Genomic DNA, 15,111 nt, shown 5'->3' with positions numbered 1-15,111 from the left:
TATATATATATATATATATATATATATATATATATATATCCCAGTTATTTATGATGTGATAATAATTTTCATACTTTCAGAAATACATGTAACGTTTCCGTTTTCTGTAACTATATTTCCAACTGCATCCCGCTGTATCCGTCCTACGTGTCCACTTTCAGATGAATCCATGAATTCGGCCATTATCTGTATTTTCTATATATGTAATAAAACAATAAGACACAATCAATTGATCTAAATTATAAAATTGCCTTATTTCATTTTACAATAAAGTTTATGACTATGTAGTTCATGATTGATATACTGTAATACTTAAACCATTATAAACTTATAATATTTATTTAAATATTAACAGTTTTGCTTATGTTCTTTATTATCATCCATCCCAGACAGCACAATTCTAAAACCGAATCATAAGATGTCTTTAAGATATCTTTAAAACATCTTTAAGACAAGTTTATAAAGTACTGTCTTAAAGATGTCTTAAAATTGTCCTAAAGACGTCTTATGTCCCAGTTTTGGACATGTGTGCTGTCTGGGATGTAATACTTTCATTACCTAAATATAATATTGTTAAGTAGTGTTTATATTATATATTTTACATTGTTCAACAACTTGATATTTATGGTCATGTTTTCGCACTTATAGCATTTTATGTTTTGTTGAACAATCCTATTTCTTTTAAAAACTGTTTTGTGTTGGATACCCATACAACAAATCCCTCCGAAAAAACTCCAAGAGCCTTCCCAAGGATGTCTTTCGGATATTTTGTGCTGTTTGGATAACATTCTAAATACTTCTTTTATGTCATTCTACATTATATATTTATTATATATTTATCTACATTATATATTTATTATATATTTATCTACATTATATATTTAAGTATTTACTTATAGATTCCGTCGTCGGATTATTTCTTCTACGTAATGTCAACTAGGTATACCGATTTTACAGGTTATAGATACAAATTTAAATTTTTTCGGTTAGCTGCCCTGCACTGCTTGCTCTACCTCCAGACCTAGGGCAGTCAGTTCACTGAACTCGCTGCACTAGTTCAGCCTGCACTGTTCGAAAGAACACATTTTCTTGCACTGTTCTGATCGAAAGAACGCATTAGTGCAAACTTCGTGAACTAGTGCAGCCAGTTCAGGTCGAAAGAGCAAACCTAAAGATTCAACGTGCATACGCACTCGAGAAAGCCTATTAGTTAGAATTCAAAAGAATACCTCAACGAGGCAGTGACCTGATGTGCAACCGTAATCAAAGGCATTGAGTGGTCTCGCGCGGCGCCTTATATAGGCGCCTAAGCGAAATTTGACTGCGAGCAACGGCTCCGGCTGACGCCGTCGCCGCGTCGCGGTGACGGTGCGAACTGGCGGCGGGAGGCCGGCGACTGCGAGTCGAGCGGCGCCTGGGGCCCGGTCGCCCGCCGTACACGCTCCGTGAGGACGTAAACGTTCCGTCCGGAACAATACGATATACAAAAAATCACCAAACGCGTTTCGGTCTTATTCTCATAAGAGGGTCTGATCCTCTTCAGTGAAAAAAATTAAAAAATTGTCATAAAAAAGATAATTCATTGATCAATTGTTGAAACAGTCCAAAGAAACACAAGTTAAAGAAAAATAATAGTCGCAGACGGAAATCGAAAAACCCGTAAATAAATAAATAAAATTAAGACCTTTTAAATCTTCTAAGTCGAAGCGACTTGTGGTGAAAAGACGTTAGTTGCCCGATTGCAAATTCCGTTACTCACAACACTTACAATTAGTAGGGTGCTGTATTCGTGGAATATAAACACCAAAATATTAAAAAATAACAGAATAATTGCGAAGGAAGTCAAGGCAAGATTAACAAAAAGTTATCTAAGTATCTTCGAAGAAAGATTTTCAAAGATTCAAAGTTTCAATATCGTATATCTTTGAGCGTATACCTCCGAATACCGACAGCGGTACAAATGCTGTATTTATATTTAGATCGGAAAACCACAACAACAATGTAAAGCTCGATGATACGCAGAGACAAAAAAACCTACATGCATCCGAATAACGCGTTATGACTGTTATTGAGATATTCAGTATCGATTTGCGAATTAAGGTCTTGCCTTCACAATTAAATAAAAATTGTTACCGCAACCAATCTTTTAAAATAAAGACGTTCTTCATGCAAAATTCTAACAACGTCCCAATAGAACTCGTGGTTGCAAGTAATGCGATGTTCTTCGATGACTGAAAGATTCGAAGTTGAGTCTTTGTGCTCGGAAATGTGTGTAGATACCCAGATAGCACAAAATACTCTGAGAATATTTGAACAAGATGATTTTTATATATTCTGATAATATTCGGAAAGAATATTCTTACATGGTTTCAAGAATGTTCTGAATATGATTGGAATATTATTTGTTATGTTTTCAGAATATTCTATTAAAACAGCACAGAATATTCTAACAAGATGATTTCTACGCATCCAGAAAATATTCGGGAAGAATATTCTTATATCGTTTTAAAAACGTTGTGAATATTATTAGAATATTATTTGCTAAATTATCAGAATATTCTAAGAACATTTTAATAACTTTATATCACCGAACATTGTAGTAAGATTATGATGGGTAGGTTACAAGCTTGCACATTTTAATGAGCATCCCAGATGCAACACAAAATCATTTTGATGTTAAGATGATATCATTTTTATATCAAAATTGTCTTGAAATTGTCATGAAAATGATATCGTTTGACGTCAAAATGACATCACTTTTATATCATTTGACGTCATTTTAATTTTTATATCATTTGACATTATTTTAATTTTTATATGTAACGATCCAAATAAGCGATTGTTACTAAAAGAAACACATAAGACCGCAAATCAAAAGAAACGCGAAAGGACGCTGCGTCCTTCAGGTAAACAGCACGACCGCCGAACAACAGCGGTAAACAGCGATCAAGTGTGATTCGCAATATATAAAACGCCGCAAATTGTAATCGAGATCAAATCCGATCTACCGCTCTTTCGAGAGAATCAGACTCCGATCATCCGCTCTCGAGAGAGATCCGCAAGTACCTCCTCCTGGCAGAATACTGCTCGCGGATTCGCGACAGCAATCACTCCGCCGTCGACTCACGGATTCGTGATATCGACATTGATCTCTATACCGTTCCTGGCAGCTTTCTGCTCGCGGATTCGCGACTGAAAGCACTCCGCCGTCGGCTCACGGGTTCGTTACGCCGACACTGATAAACTCCGTTATCCGTAAGATTCCACGCCGCCGAAGGGCCTGGAATCGACACAACGGAAGGGTACTTAACGCACCTTTCACATCGCAAACCGGATCTCGCCGTCACCTTAGCGCGAGCAAGATCACAGCGTTATCAAGTCACCGGGCACGAACTAGTCATCGTAGATTCGAAGTTTCGCTCCGTTGCAGCGTAGCTTCGACACCGCATATTGAGGATCCGCGTCAGGATCACACCATCGTCGACTTGCAAGGACGCGACCTTCGCGATACTCAAAAGCGATCTCTAGAAGGGAGATCGGACTTACTCCGTTACCGCGACGCATAGGCGCGTCCGCGGCACCGTATTTACCGCAACCGCGATCGTATTAGAACGAGCCGGTCTCGTTTGATTACAAAGACAGCCATGATAGCTAAGGTTCCGTGTACGAGGGCCGACGACCGCACCGCATACACCGAATCTCCGCGATAGGAGATCGAATGTATCCCCACCGCGTGCAGCTCCGCTGCAATACGACCGACATACCGCGTACACTGTGCTGCATCGAAGAGGAACTAAATAACTACAAGAAGTTGTCAATCGAGATTAAAGAAGCGAGAAGCCGAGAAACATCAACAGACGAACTCGCGAATACGCGACTATCACACCGACCGCGTCCCGCGCACCGCGTCTCGCGAGCCATCGCATAAACAAAGCCTCTGACAGCTAATATACAAGCTGCCAAAACTAACGGTGTCGACACGCATTATTTAATTTAATTGTAAACACCAACAGCTGTTGATTTTAAATATACGATTAAGTTTATTAACAAACCACTGTCTCTAAATTATTCCGTCTATTACGAACCCGAACCGGCGAGCGATCCGAAACGCGACGCATCACGGTTACATATATAACTGTGTTGTACCTGCTCTACTGAAAAAATCCAGCTGAGATTTCAATTGAGAACTCAATTACGAAGTAATTACTCTGTCAAAATATTGTGAGAGAGAAAGAAGGAATATTCCCATATAGCATAAATGTTCAATAGATATCCTAAGAATGTTCTAAGAATATTCAAATATTCTTAGAACGTTTTTAGGATATCTATTGAACATTTGTGCTGTATAGGTTCTCTCTCTTTTGTGAGCATGTTGTATGTTAAAGTTTGATTACTTATATAACATTGTATTAATATTAATCGCATTGTGATTGTTGTTACATCCCAGCAAACACAGATATATCAAGCGACACGGTAGTGTCGCGAAGCCAAGTGCAAGCGCGAAGCATTGGCGGCCTACCGTGTATAATTACGCGATGGCTTTAGCTGAATGTAAGCTAGATTTTCGTTTCGGCCCACATATAGCAGCATAGCTGACACAAGAATCCCAGGATGAGCTTACTATACGACTACTATGTGCTCTGCAATTAATGTATATGGGGACCCAATGGTGAAGGGAAAACTAAATACACTACTGTTTGGGACGCTCAATCAAGAAATCAGTTGATTAGTATATCCCAGCTATTGTAAAACCCTACCTCAGTTACGGCATCAGTATGACTGTGTCCCTAATTATACTGTAGAGGACAATGGTATAGGAACTGCGTACGAGGTAAAATAAAGCTACCTCCAGACCAGGAAATGGGAATGGCATGGATAGACAGTTTCTTCCCATTCAATAACACTTTCACAATGGTAATGGGGAGCTGCTGATGTTATATAAATGCGGACTCATCCGCATATGACAACATATCCGCATTCATATCTCAACCCCGAGAGGTGCATAACGAATTGCTGTATGCCTTGAACAAAGCCCCATTGCTGTCCAATACATGAGAGCCTACTGATGTGTTCCAAAAGATTGGGTTGGGAGAGGATCAGGTGTGGCAAGCTCAGATGCAGCAATAAGCAGAAAAATCAAGGGAATGATAGCTAAGTGTTTAAATGGAAGATTTAAAGCTGTGAAACTTACACAGAGTAACATTATTACGTTGTATACCTTTCACAAAATCCGATAATTTCGAAAGAAATGGAAATAAAAAAAAATAAAACTCATGCTACAAGACATTTCTAATGAAAATGTATTAGAGATGGAAAAGGAAGACAGTCTGGATTTTATGATTCATATGAGGTGCAAGAAGCAGAAGAAATTGATTTACTTGAGAAATATGAACAAGAAGAATACCTTCCAGAAGAAATTGTATGTTCTACAGAAGCAGTATCATTGGAATATAAAAGAAGTGCTGTAGAATTTTGGAAGAGCAGTAAAAGAGGGCCAAAATCGTTAGGAGTAAAACGGAGATTCCGGAAAGTATTATCAATACAACTACGACGATGGGAAAAACAAATCAAGGAAGGTGGTGACAGATATACAAAATTAACAAAAATTTCTGAATATACATTAAATCGTTTCCAAGAAGCATTTGAAAAGGGAATAATTGTTCATAATATCGACATTGCTTGATGGGATACTCGAGCACAAGAAAAAGTACAAGCGCCACAATTCAAAGCTTCGAAAGCATATATAAGAAGATTCACTGAAGCATAATATTGTATCACGGAAAATAATAAAATTTATTACAAAAAAGTCTCTGTTATCAAAATCAGATTTAGAACAGAAATCCGCAGTATTTATAAAAAAAGTTAAATATTTTATCGGAACATACGGACTAGAAAATATTTTTTTTCTGATCAAAGTGATTTCCAGTTAGAATTTCATGCTGGTCATACTCTAATATATAAAGGTACACAAAAAGTTGAATCAGTTGTACAATTTGTTTCATCAACTACGCATAGTTACACTATACAACCCACAATTTTAGCCGATAGTAAATTGTTATCGCCTCTTTTCATAGTATTAAAAGAAGTTAACGGAACATTTGACCCAAGAGTTCAAGAAACCATATTCAAAGAGCCTAACATTTTTACTATGACTTTAAAATCTGCTAAATTAACATCATTGTGAAGACTTGGTTAAAAGAAGTCTTTTCCCGAACATTTGACCACAATCAGTTTTACTATTAGATTCATGGACCTAATATAATTGCAGAAACTAGAACAGAATATGCCACAAACATTGTATTTTTAAGTATTCCAGCTGGCACAACGGAACAAATACAACCATTAGATGTATATGGATTCCAACTGTGGAAAAATTTTATTAAACATTTTTCTAACATAGTTATGTTGTTAGATTTTGCAATAGATCTCCATACTAGAAATAATATTTTGAAATTGCAATTATTAACACCAATTTTCATCGCCAAGGTTTCAAAATTTGTTTAAATACGCATGGTTTAAAAGTGGGTATGTACAAAATAAATCGAGAGTTTTAGACACCTATACAATTCTGCTTCCAAACTAATACAAAAGTAAGATGTGATATTTGCGACCAAACTACGATAATTATTTGTTCTTGGTGTAAGAAATCACTTTGTGCGGCACATTTCTTTCATGAACATCATCTTTGCGATTAATATGTACCATAAATGTTACATATGTACCTTATTTATACCATAAGATGGGGTTACATTGTGACTGTAGGGGTTACTTTGTGACACAGTGAATATTGGTCAATAGTGATAATTATCACAAAGTAACCCCATCTTACGGTATGTTAGCAATGGAAGAGGGAGAGCCAGTAACATTAGAGGCCTCTCCCCATAGAGATGGCTCACCCGATAGCTACGACGACGATGATGTTAGCTGACAGAGGTGAACGGCGGTTCTTCTTCTGAGAGCTGCGGGAGTGTGACTGCGAGAGCAGTAGCAGAGAAGGAGATGAGAGCAGAATCGCCGGTGGCGGCCGGCCGGAGAAGAGGGGGAATGGTTACGGGGAAGTCAACCCTCTGTGGTGGCGGCGGATGTGTGGCGTAGCATTCGTCGCTAATTATAATGGTATAGAGGTTCCTGCAAGGGAACTGGGGATGGAGCGGACTGAGAAGTCAGCTGGTTCAGAGTGCCTTCCAGAAGTCGTGCCTGCTGGCGTTCCTGGGAGGCACTCGACAATGAACGCGGTTAGGACGCCCGGTGGAGTTTTAGTGGGTAGGACGCGGTCGGCATATTAGGCCGGCCGCGGGAGTCCCACATAACCCGACCACACCCCAGGGGTTTGGTCGGGTATGCGTAAATGCATTTCTCCATCGTCAAAAAAAAAAAAAAAAATCTTACGGTATGTAATCTTTAATTGTATTATTCATATTATACGCGCGCATGCGTGAATAAAGAATTTGCTTCAATGTCAGCGTATTATATCCATTGCTGTTCTATTTTTACTCAACAATTATTCAAAATCAATTATTGTACACAAACTTTTCATAATTTATATTATCAATATATTCATCTTTTAGAGAAAATTTTGGAGAGATAACGACGCCAAATGTATTTCCATACGTATGCAGCATAATTCATGAATCCTCGTATAACTTTGTATAGTACCTTCTTTATGGCATTATAATTAATATACTTACATATAGTATTGTGAGAAAATATGCACAAGAGGAAGTTGTTTAGTACGGTGTAAGAAAATATGAAGAAACAAAGTAACGCGACACATGCCTACAGCGCAGCGCATATACTATTAACTTCTAATGCGTTTTTCTTTTTTAATATTGAAGACCATACGTTTGTTCGAGTTGCTTGTACTATGCACACTTTTACATATAATGTCCGTTGCATACTAGTGCACAATACAAATTTTCCAAAATACGTTCTGAAGACGCTTTTAGGACGAAGGGATGTCATCAGAATATTTTTAGGTCCTTTGAAGATGTGAGCTGTCTGAAAATAGCTAATATCCAATAAGTTTATTCGCATTAATTGAACTTTTTACACTTTCACACTTAGTGCACATTAATTCTTTAAAAGTTCTCAAAATGACGTCATGATTTCCGTTAGTGTTACGAGTGTAAATGTAATTCTGATACACTTTTTACACTTGACCCCAAGCAAGAGTGAAGTGTATCAAAATTGCATTTACATTCGTAACACGAACGGAAAACATAACGCCATTTTTAGAACCTCTAAAGAATTGTAATAACCCGTATATCGTTACGAGGAAATCCAAAATCGCATGACAACGCGAACAAAAGAAAAAAATGCGAAAGGACAATACGGTTTTCTAGTAAACAACGCGGCCACTGAACACCTATGGTAAACAGCGAATCAAGCGTGATTCGCAAGATGTAAAACACCGTGAATTGTTAGATCAAATCAGATCTGATCCACCGCTCTTTCGAGAGAAACCGATTCCGATCGTCCGCTCTTTAGAGAGAACCGCAAACACCGTTCCTGGTGTATTTCTGCTCGCGGATACGTGACAGAAATCACTCCGCCGTCGAGTCACAGATACGTGATATCGACATCGTTCCAACACCCGGTAGATTGTTGCTCGCGGATACGCGACAAGAGTCACTCCGCCGTCGGTTCACGGATACGTGATACCTACACTGCTCCGAACACCTATTCCTGGCAGATTACTGCTCGCAGATTCGCGACAGAAATCACTTCGCCGTCGGCTCACGGATTCGTGACGCCGATACTGACATAACTACCGTTATCCGCAAGGTTTCACGGCCGTCAAAGGGCCTGGAATCGACACACCGCTTAATGCAACCTTCACACCGCAAACCGGATCTCGATGTCGCCTTAGCATGAGCGAGATCACATCGTTATCGAGTCGCAGCGCAGCTTCGACACCATGTCTTAAGGATCCGCGTCAGGATCACACTGTCATCGACTCGCAGGAACGCGAGTCGACCTCCGCGATACTAGCAAACCGATCTCCAGAAGCGAGCTCGGAATCACACCGTTATCGCGACGCATAGGTGCGTCCGCGGCACTATCTTCACCGCATCCGCGATCGTGCTAGAACGAGCCGGCCTCGGTCGATTGCAAAAACAGAGCACATAGCTAAAGTTCCGCATATAGGCGGACTTCCGCATCGCATACACGAGACCGCATCGAGTCTCCGCGATAGAAGATCTGAAGTATCGCTATCGAGGCGATACACCGCACGCAACTCCGCTGCAACAGCACCGACATACCGCATAGACCGAGCTCTCAAGTTGAGAGTGACACTCAATTTGAGTGTTAGGGCCTATCCAGACAAACTTGCATAGTCGCATAAACGTATGCATAAAGAAATTGATTGTTTCATTTCCTTATGGACCAATCAATATAACATAATAAAAATGTTGTACTGTAATTGCTGGTCGGTTTGCTTACAGCTTTACGATTATGACTAAAACTTTTTTACGTGTCATGAAATTAACTCAAGTTAAACAACTCAAATTGACAAAAAATTATTTGTTGTGATCTTAAAGTGTATGAAAATAATAAAACATATGCCATTATGATAACATAAACATTAATTTTGTTACGTAACGTGTTACGTTACAATTATATTATTTTGTTGTTACCAGAAAGTAACAGATAATGTAACTATTTCAGTACAATGTTATATTGCATAAATAAAAGACAGTTATATAATCCCAATATAAACTAGGTATAACAAATGTTACGTTACATGTTACTCTCATGTTACATTGCAGTTTTATATTGATATTAATAATATTGATTTTTATTATGTTATATTTTATTATGTTATGTTGATATTCCATATGTAATTATCTTTAAAATTATATTTTGCAGTGTCATATATCGCTTGTGATCACTGATTGAATTGACTGTGATTGAACAGAATTTGAATATTTTATATTTCAAAAATATTATTGATTTTAAAACTTAAAGAGAAAGAATATGGTTGTTGTGATTTGAAAAGAGGATGAGAACAAATGTAAGATATGAGCTGTTCTTTTTAGATGCACTGCTGAACTGGTGCAATAAGTTAGAGTGAAACAAATATCTTTTTTCTCGCTCCAACTTTTTGCACCGGTTCAGCAGTGCAGCTAAAAAGAACAGACCAATAGTGTACCCTTACGGAAAAAACACTCAACAAAACACTCAAAAAGACACTCAAAGTAACACTCAATTTAAGTGTTAATTCGAACACTCAACTTGAGAGTGACACTCAACTTCAGAGTGATACTTAACTTGAGAGTGACACTCAATTTGAGTGTCAATTTGAGTGTTAGGGCCTATCCAGACAAACTTGCATAGTCGCATAAACGTATGCATAAAGAAATTGATTGTTTCATTTCCTTATGGACCGCGGAACGCGTCCGGGGAGAAGAGGGAGACGCGTACTGAGCACGAGCGGGTCATCGTCGAACGACGACGAGGCATGGAGGCCAGCGCGCGCTCCTCGGCGCGGCCGAACGAGACGGATAGACAGCGTGGAGTCTGGCGGGAGCGCGAGTTGCAGAACCCCGCCAGCGCCCCACGACGAATCAACGACGAACGACACGCCACGTAGCCATCGCGGAGCGCGAGACGCGCGTTCAGCGCGAAATAGGGCGCGTCCGGACTCGGGCCCCGAGTCCAGCGCGAGCTACGAGGCGCGTCCCAGAGTGAGGAGACGAATCGAGGACACCTACGAGTCCCCACCCGACACGGACGACACGTGGGAGCTCGTACGTGTGCCTCGCAGGAAACACGTGAGATGGACGGATACCCCGGAACCTGGCGGAACAACGAGAATGAGAGCGCCGCCAGCGCTTCGGGATACGTCAACATCCGGAAGCGACGAATAGCGACCCGATCGGCGCGCGTCCCCAGACTCCTCACCCACCCGCAAGCGTCGTTCTAACGATGAAGGTAAATAAACAACCTTTCTTTCCAGAGCTCTCGCTAAGGCGATCGCACAAACCAGATCACTGCAAACATCCTAAGGTGGTCTTCTCGTTTAATTGCCCGCAGATGGAGATCGAAAAAGCTGTCGAGCGAAACAAGCGACTGGCGCGCGAGTTGCGCGACATCGAGAAAGAGGTTGAGCGCGCGAAAAAGAAAGAGGAGCGCGCGAAATTGCAGAGGCTCGACAGAGAGGCGGACGAGATGAGGAAGCAGATCGCGAAACACAGGGCGACGCTGCAAAGAATCAGGGCGGAGGAAGAAAAATCGCCAAGAGAGAAAGATCGAAAAAAGAGCGAGAACCGAAACCGCAGTAGGGAGAAGACGCCGCGTGAAAAAGTGAAGCGGGAACGAACGGGAAAGAAGGAGGCGCGCGCCGTTGCGGCGATAATGAGCGACGATCCTTCGGACGCGGAGAACAAGCCGCCGACGCACCGCGAAGGTACCACAATCGACAGCCACTCGTGGGAGCACCTGCCGTCCACCGCGGGTATCAGAGTGGCATGGAGCCAGGTGTATTCGTCGTCGGAGCCGAGGACTCCGTCACCGGAGCCAGAGAGACCGGAGCCGGGAACGAGCCGCAGCAAAAAGGGCAAACCTCGAGTCGACGCAAAGCTGGAAAGCCGGCCGATCGTAAAGCTGAACCGTCTCGAAGAGGTGGACCCGACGCTCATCCTCGACTCGCGAACACGAGTGAGACCGAGCACCACAGTCGACTCTCGACGAGACGGCAGAGCGGAGAAGCGGATCCGTCAGGGCGGAACCACTACTGAACCCGTGGGACGCGAGAGGAAATCGAGCAGCCACCAACACCGAAAGGCCCAAGGTCGAACGAAGGCGCAGGAAACCGGGCGCCACAGGGAGCCACGAGACGTGTCACCCGGGGAGGCGACTCTGCTGCGTCTCGAGATGGAGAGGCGGCGAAAGGCGATGGCGGTAGCGGCGAAGAAAACGGGTTTCGGCCGTATATTCCGCCTCCTCTCGGACAGCGACCTCGACGACAACGCGAGTGCTGACGAGCCCACACCTGTGCCAGCCGCGGACGCGCCGGCAGGCGGGAGTGCTATGCGGCAGCACGCAGCCGCAGGCGAAACGCCCGCCACCACCAGAAAGGGCGCCGAGGGGATGTCGGGCGTCGAGAGCGGGGGAGGAGTGGATGTCGAGCGGGAGCGGAGTCGACAACAACGCCAGGCCGACGAGCCGCCGAGGACGAGGCAGGAGGAGCCAGAGCAAGTGAGCGGGCGCTCACCGCGGAGGGAACAGCTCGGGGTGGCGGCCGAGGACGAGGAGGTCCCGAGGCCTAACCCAACCGAACCCTCCGCGTCGGAAGAACATCGGCCGTCCGAACCGGAGACCGAGGGGGGTCGGCCGTCCGAACCCGGACCCCGGGAGAACGAGCCGACCCAACCCCAGGTCAGGAACATCGAGGCCGACGTCACCGCCGAGCCGGGCGAGAACGCGCCGCTCGCGACCGTCACCGCCATCAAGGGGGAGGAGGCGACCGAGAGGAGCCCGCCAGGGGTGCTAGAGGCGCCAGCCGAGAGAACGAGATCCCCATCGCTGCTGACGGGTCGCGGAGCGTCGACGCCGGTGCCGGGGAGTGCAGCGCCGATGACGGAGGAGACCGACGAGGAGGTGCCGGATCTCGACCTATCCGACGAGACGTGCGCGTCGAGTGCCGAGCAGTGAAGCGAACGGCGGACTCGCGAACCTCGAGTGAGGTTTAGTTTTTAAGTTAGCGTAAGTTTAGTTTTTAAGGTAGAGTAAGGTTAGGCTAAGTTAGGTTAGGCGACCGAGCTGGGATACAGGACGGAGCGCGGGGAAAACCTGAAAGGAAAAAGCATTAGTATACTTACCGAGGGATACTTACCAGTGTCCGGTGTCCGGGGTGCCCTGCAACAAAAAGAGAAAGAATTAGTGACCGTCCTGGGTTCGAGCGATGTCTGTCTGCGATGTCGGTGCAATTTTAGTTTATTTCTTATTTCGCGGATTTTTTAGAGTCTAATTTTATGTTCATGCTTATCTCCGTTATCGATTTCCGATTTCACAGTATTTTAGTTAAGTATCGGGGTCGACGCGAGATGGACGACGATCTGACGCACGCGCGGGGATCGAGCGAGCGTCGAGCGCGAAATACGCTTCGATCGGCGAAAATAGAGTTTTTGTTACTTCCCACGCGTCGGTACGAGCGATCGTTGTCAGTCGGAGATTATTTTATTATTTGATGGGTTTATCGGATAATCGAGAGTGCAGATTTTATGTTTATGCGCGAGATCCATCCGCATGTGCAATATCGCGACGCGAGTGTAATTCCGGTAAGTGTACGGAAATTATGTTAAAGCTACCTAGTCCTGCGTGGGGATACGCGTATAACTGTGATCGTCCGAATTTTAGATTTTTATATTTATATACATATTTATATATACGTGTTTATATATATGCAGTTAGATGTACGTACATGCTGTAATATCGGGACCCGACTTTACGATTACGATTAAGTTTTATATTTGTAAAGGGTCAGGAGTGATCGAAGTGGTGGTCGCTGTGCGCGCTCGGCCCGCTAATTTAGTCGGGACACCACGCCGCGAGGGGCGTTAGCTCCGCGCGAGGTGATGTCCCGAGCGCAGATTCTAAATCTGCCTCTTTCGGATCACTGCCAAATTGGACGTCGAGGACGACGGACGTGCTGGGCGACCGAGCGCACAAAGCGACGACGACGACGACTCTCCCCGACGACGAGAAGCTACGCCGAGGAAGGCGAATAAAGCATACACACTGCATACCGGTGAGTCATTGATATTTCTCCCCGCGAACTCCCGTTCCTTCGCGCTAGCGAGAACGACGCCGGTATCTCATCGCGAACGGGTGGCGACCGTTAAACCCAACCTGCGTAGTATCGTTAAAAAAGTAATATCCCGGGCGATTATAATGCGAACGTGTTAAATTGTTCACCGACTACCTGCATTCTTCCGGGGTCCGTTTACACAAGATATCGCGCGAAAGCGGATTATTTAGATACAATGATCGTTGAAAAATTCCACCCGTCTCGGTCCACTGGATCCGAAGTGTTGGCCGTGATAGGATATCGTACGCAGAAGATATAAAGAACAACATAAAAATCGAGCCACTGCTTTCCTATCTAAAGAGTATATAGATCTAAAGAGTATATATATATACTTATATATATATATATATATATATAATTATATATAATTATGTATAATTATATATATAAATTCATATATAATTTTACATAATTACGCATAAATTTATATGTAATTATACATATTGTGTATAATTATATATAATTTTATATGATTATATATAATTATACATAATTATGTATGGACAAATTTCATACAAAATTTTGCATGAAAAATTTTTCATCGGGTATTGCAATATCACTGCAATATTTCTGCAATATTACGTGCTGTGTGGGCAGTCAAACAATCACGATCAAGGATATTAATGTTATCCCGATGAAACACTTAACATTTTGGTGTCTCCTGTAAGGTAGGACGAGCAGCCTACACAACAAAACAAGAATAGCGGGACCTTTACAGTCAATCAAGGTGAGTCGTTCGGTTTATCCACATTTAAAATTCGAAAAAAAAGAAATGACGGATAGAATAAAAATTTTGATACAAAAGCGGACGTCTTTAAAGTCCCAAATCACAAATTTATTCTCGACAAAGGCAGAATAGACAATACCGCGTTAAAACTGCGTATGAACCGTTTGGCGGAGTTATATCACGCGTTCGAAGATCATAACAATGAACTCGCGGTATTGGATGAAAATGAAGGTTATTACACCGAATTTACAAATATACAAGAACGATATTATTCACTCGCGGGTAGAATTGAGAATCTTTTAGAGGTAGCCAATATTTCAGAAGCGAGTACTAGCGGTTCAAACAATGGGAATCGAAACGAGAATGTAGATCTTGCAATACCAAACAAAAAATGACGTATTAGATTACCTGAAGCATCTTTATCAACATTTGATGGCAAATACGAGAACTGGTTATCGTTCAAGAATGCATTTCGTAACATAATCGGTTCACAAAGTGATTTATCAGATATAGATAAGTTACAGTATTTGAAATAGGCGTTGGTTGGTGAAGCGACTAGCAAAATATGCAT

General features: G+C 42.6%; 2 protein-coding genes across 4 annotated transcripts in view; one reads left to right on the top strand and one right to left on the bottom strand.

Annotated features, from left to right (window-relative positions):
• Positions 1 to 7,035, bottom strand: part of LOC116841753 — a 10,797-nt gene extending 3,762 nt beyond the window's left edge. The window contains exons 1-2 of one of the 3 annotated variants that reach the window (XM_032810105.1): positions 6,897 to 7,035; positions 75 to 195 (exon numbers count right to left, since the gene is read on the bottom strand). The gene's annotated coding sequence lies outside the window, so the exon portion shown is untranslated. Of the gene's footprint in view, positions 1 to 74; positions 196 to 893; positions 935 to 1,229; positions 1,266 to 6,896 lie in introns of those variants that run through there. The other 2 variants (XM_032810088.1, XM_032810096.1) reach the window with 2 other exon arrangements.
• A 3,894-nt stretch (positions 7,036 to 10,929) lies between these two features.
• Positions 10,930 to 12,657, top strand: LOC116842813 (fibrous sheath CABYR-binding protein-like). The gene has a single exon (XM_032812533.1). It carries the CDS (start codon positions 10,930 to 10,932, stop codon positions 12,655 to 12,657), a length of 1,728 nt encoding a protein of 575 aa, XP_032668424.1.
• Positions 12,658 to 15,111: the final 2,454 nt, after the last annotated feature.

The sequence above is a fragment of the Odontomachus brunneus genome, unplaced genomic scaffold (assembly GCF_010583005.1).
Source record: "Odontomachus brunneus isolate Ranch 3 - 2012 unplaced genomic scaffold, Obru_v1 Obru_scaffold_002, whole genome shotgun sequence".
Taxonomy (NCBI): Eukaryota; Metazoa; Arthropoda; class Insecta; order Hymenoptera; family Formicidae; genus Odontomachus; species Odontomachus brunneus.
This window is presented reverse-complemented; position numbering and strand designations above follow the sequence as displayed.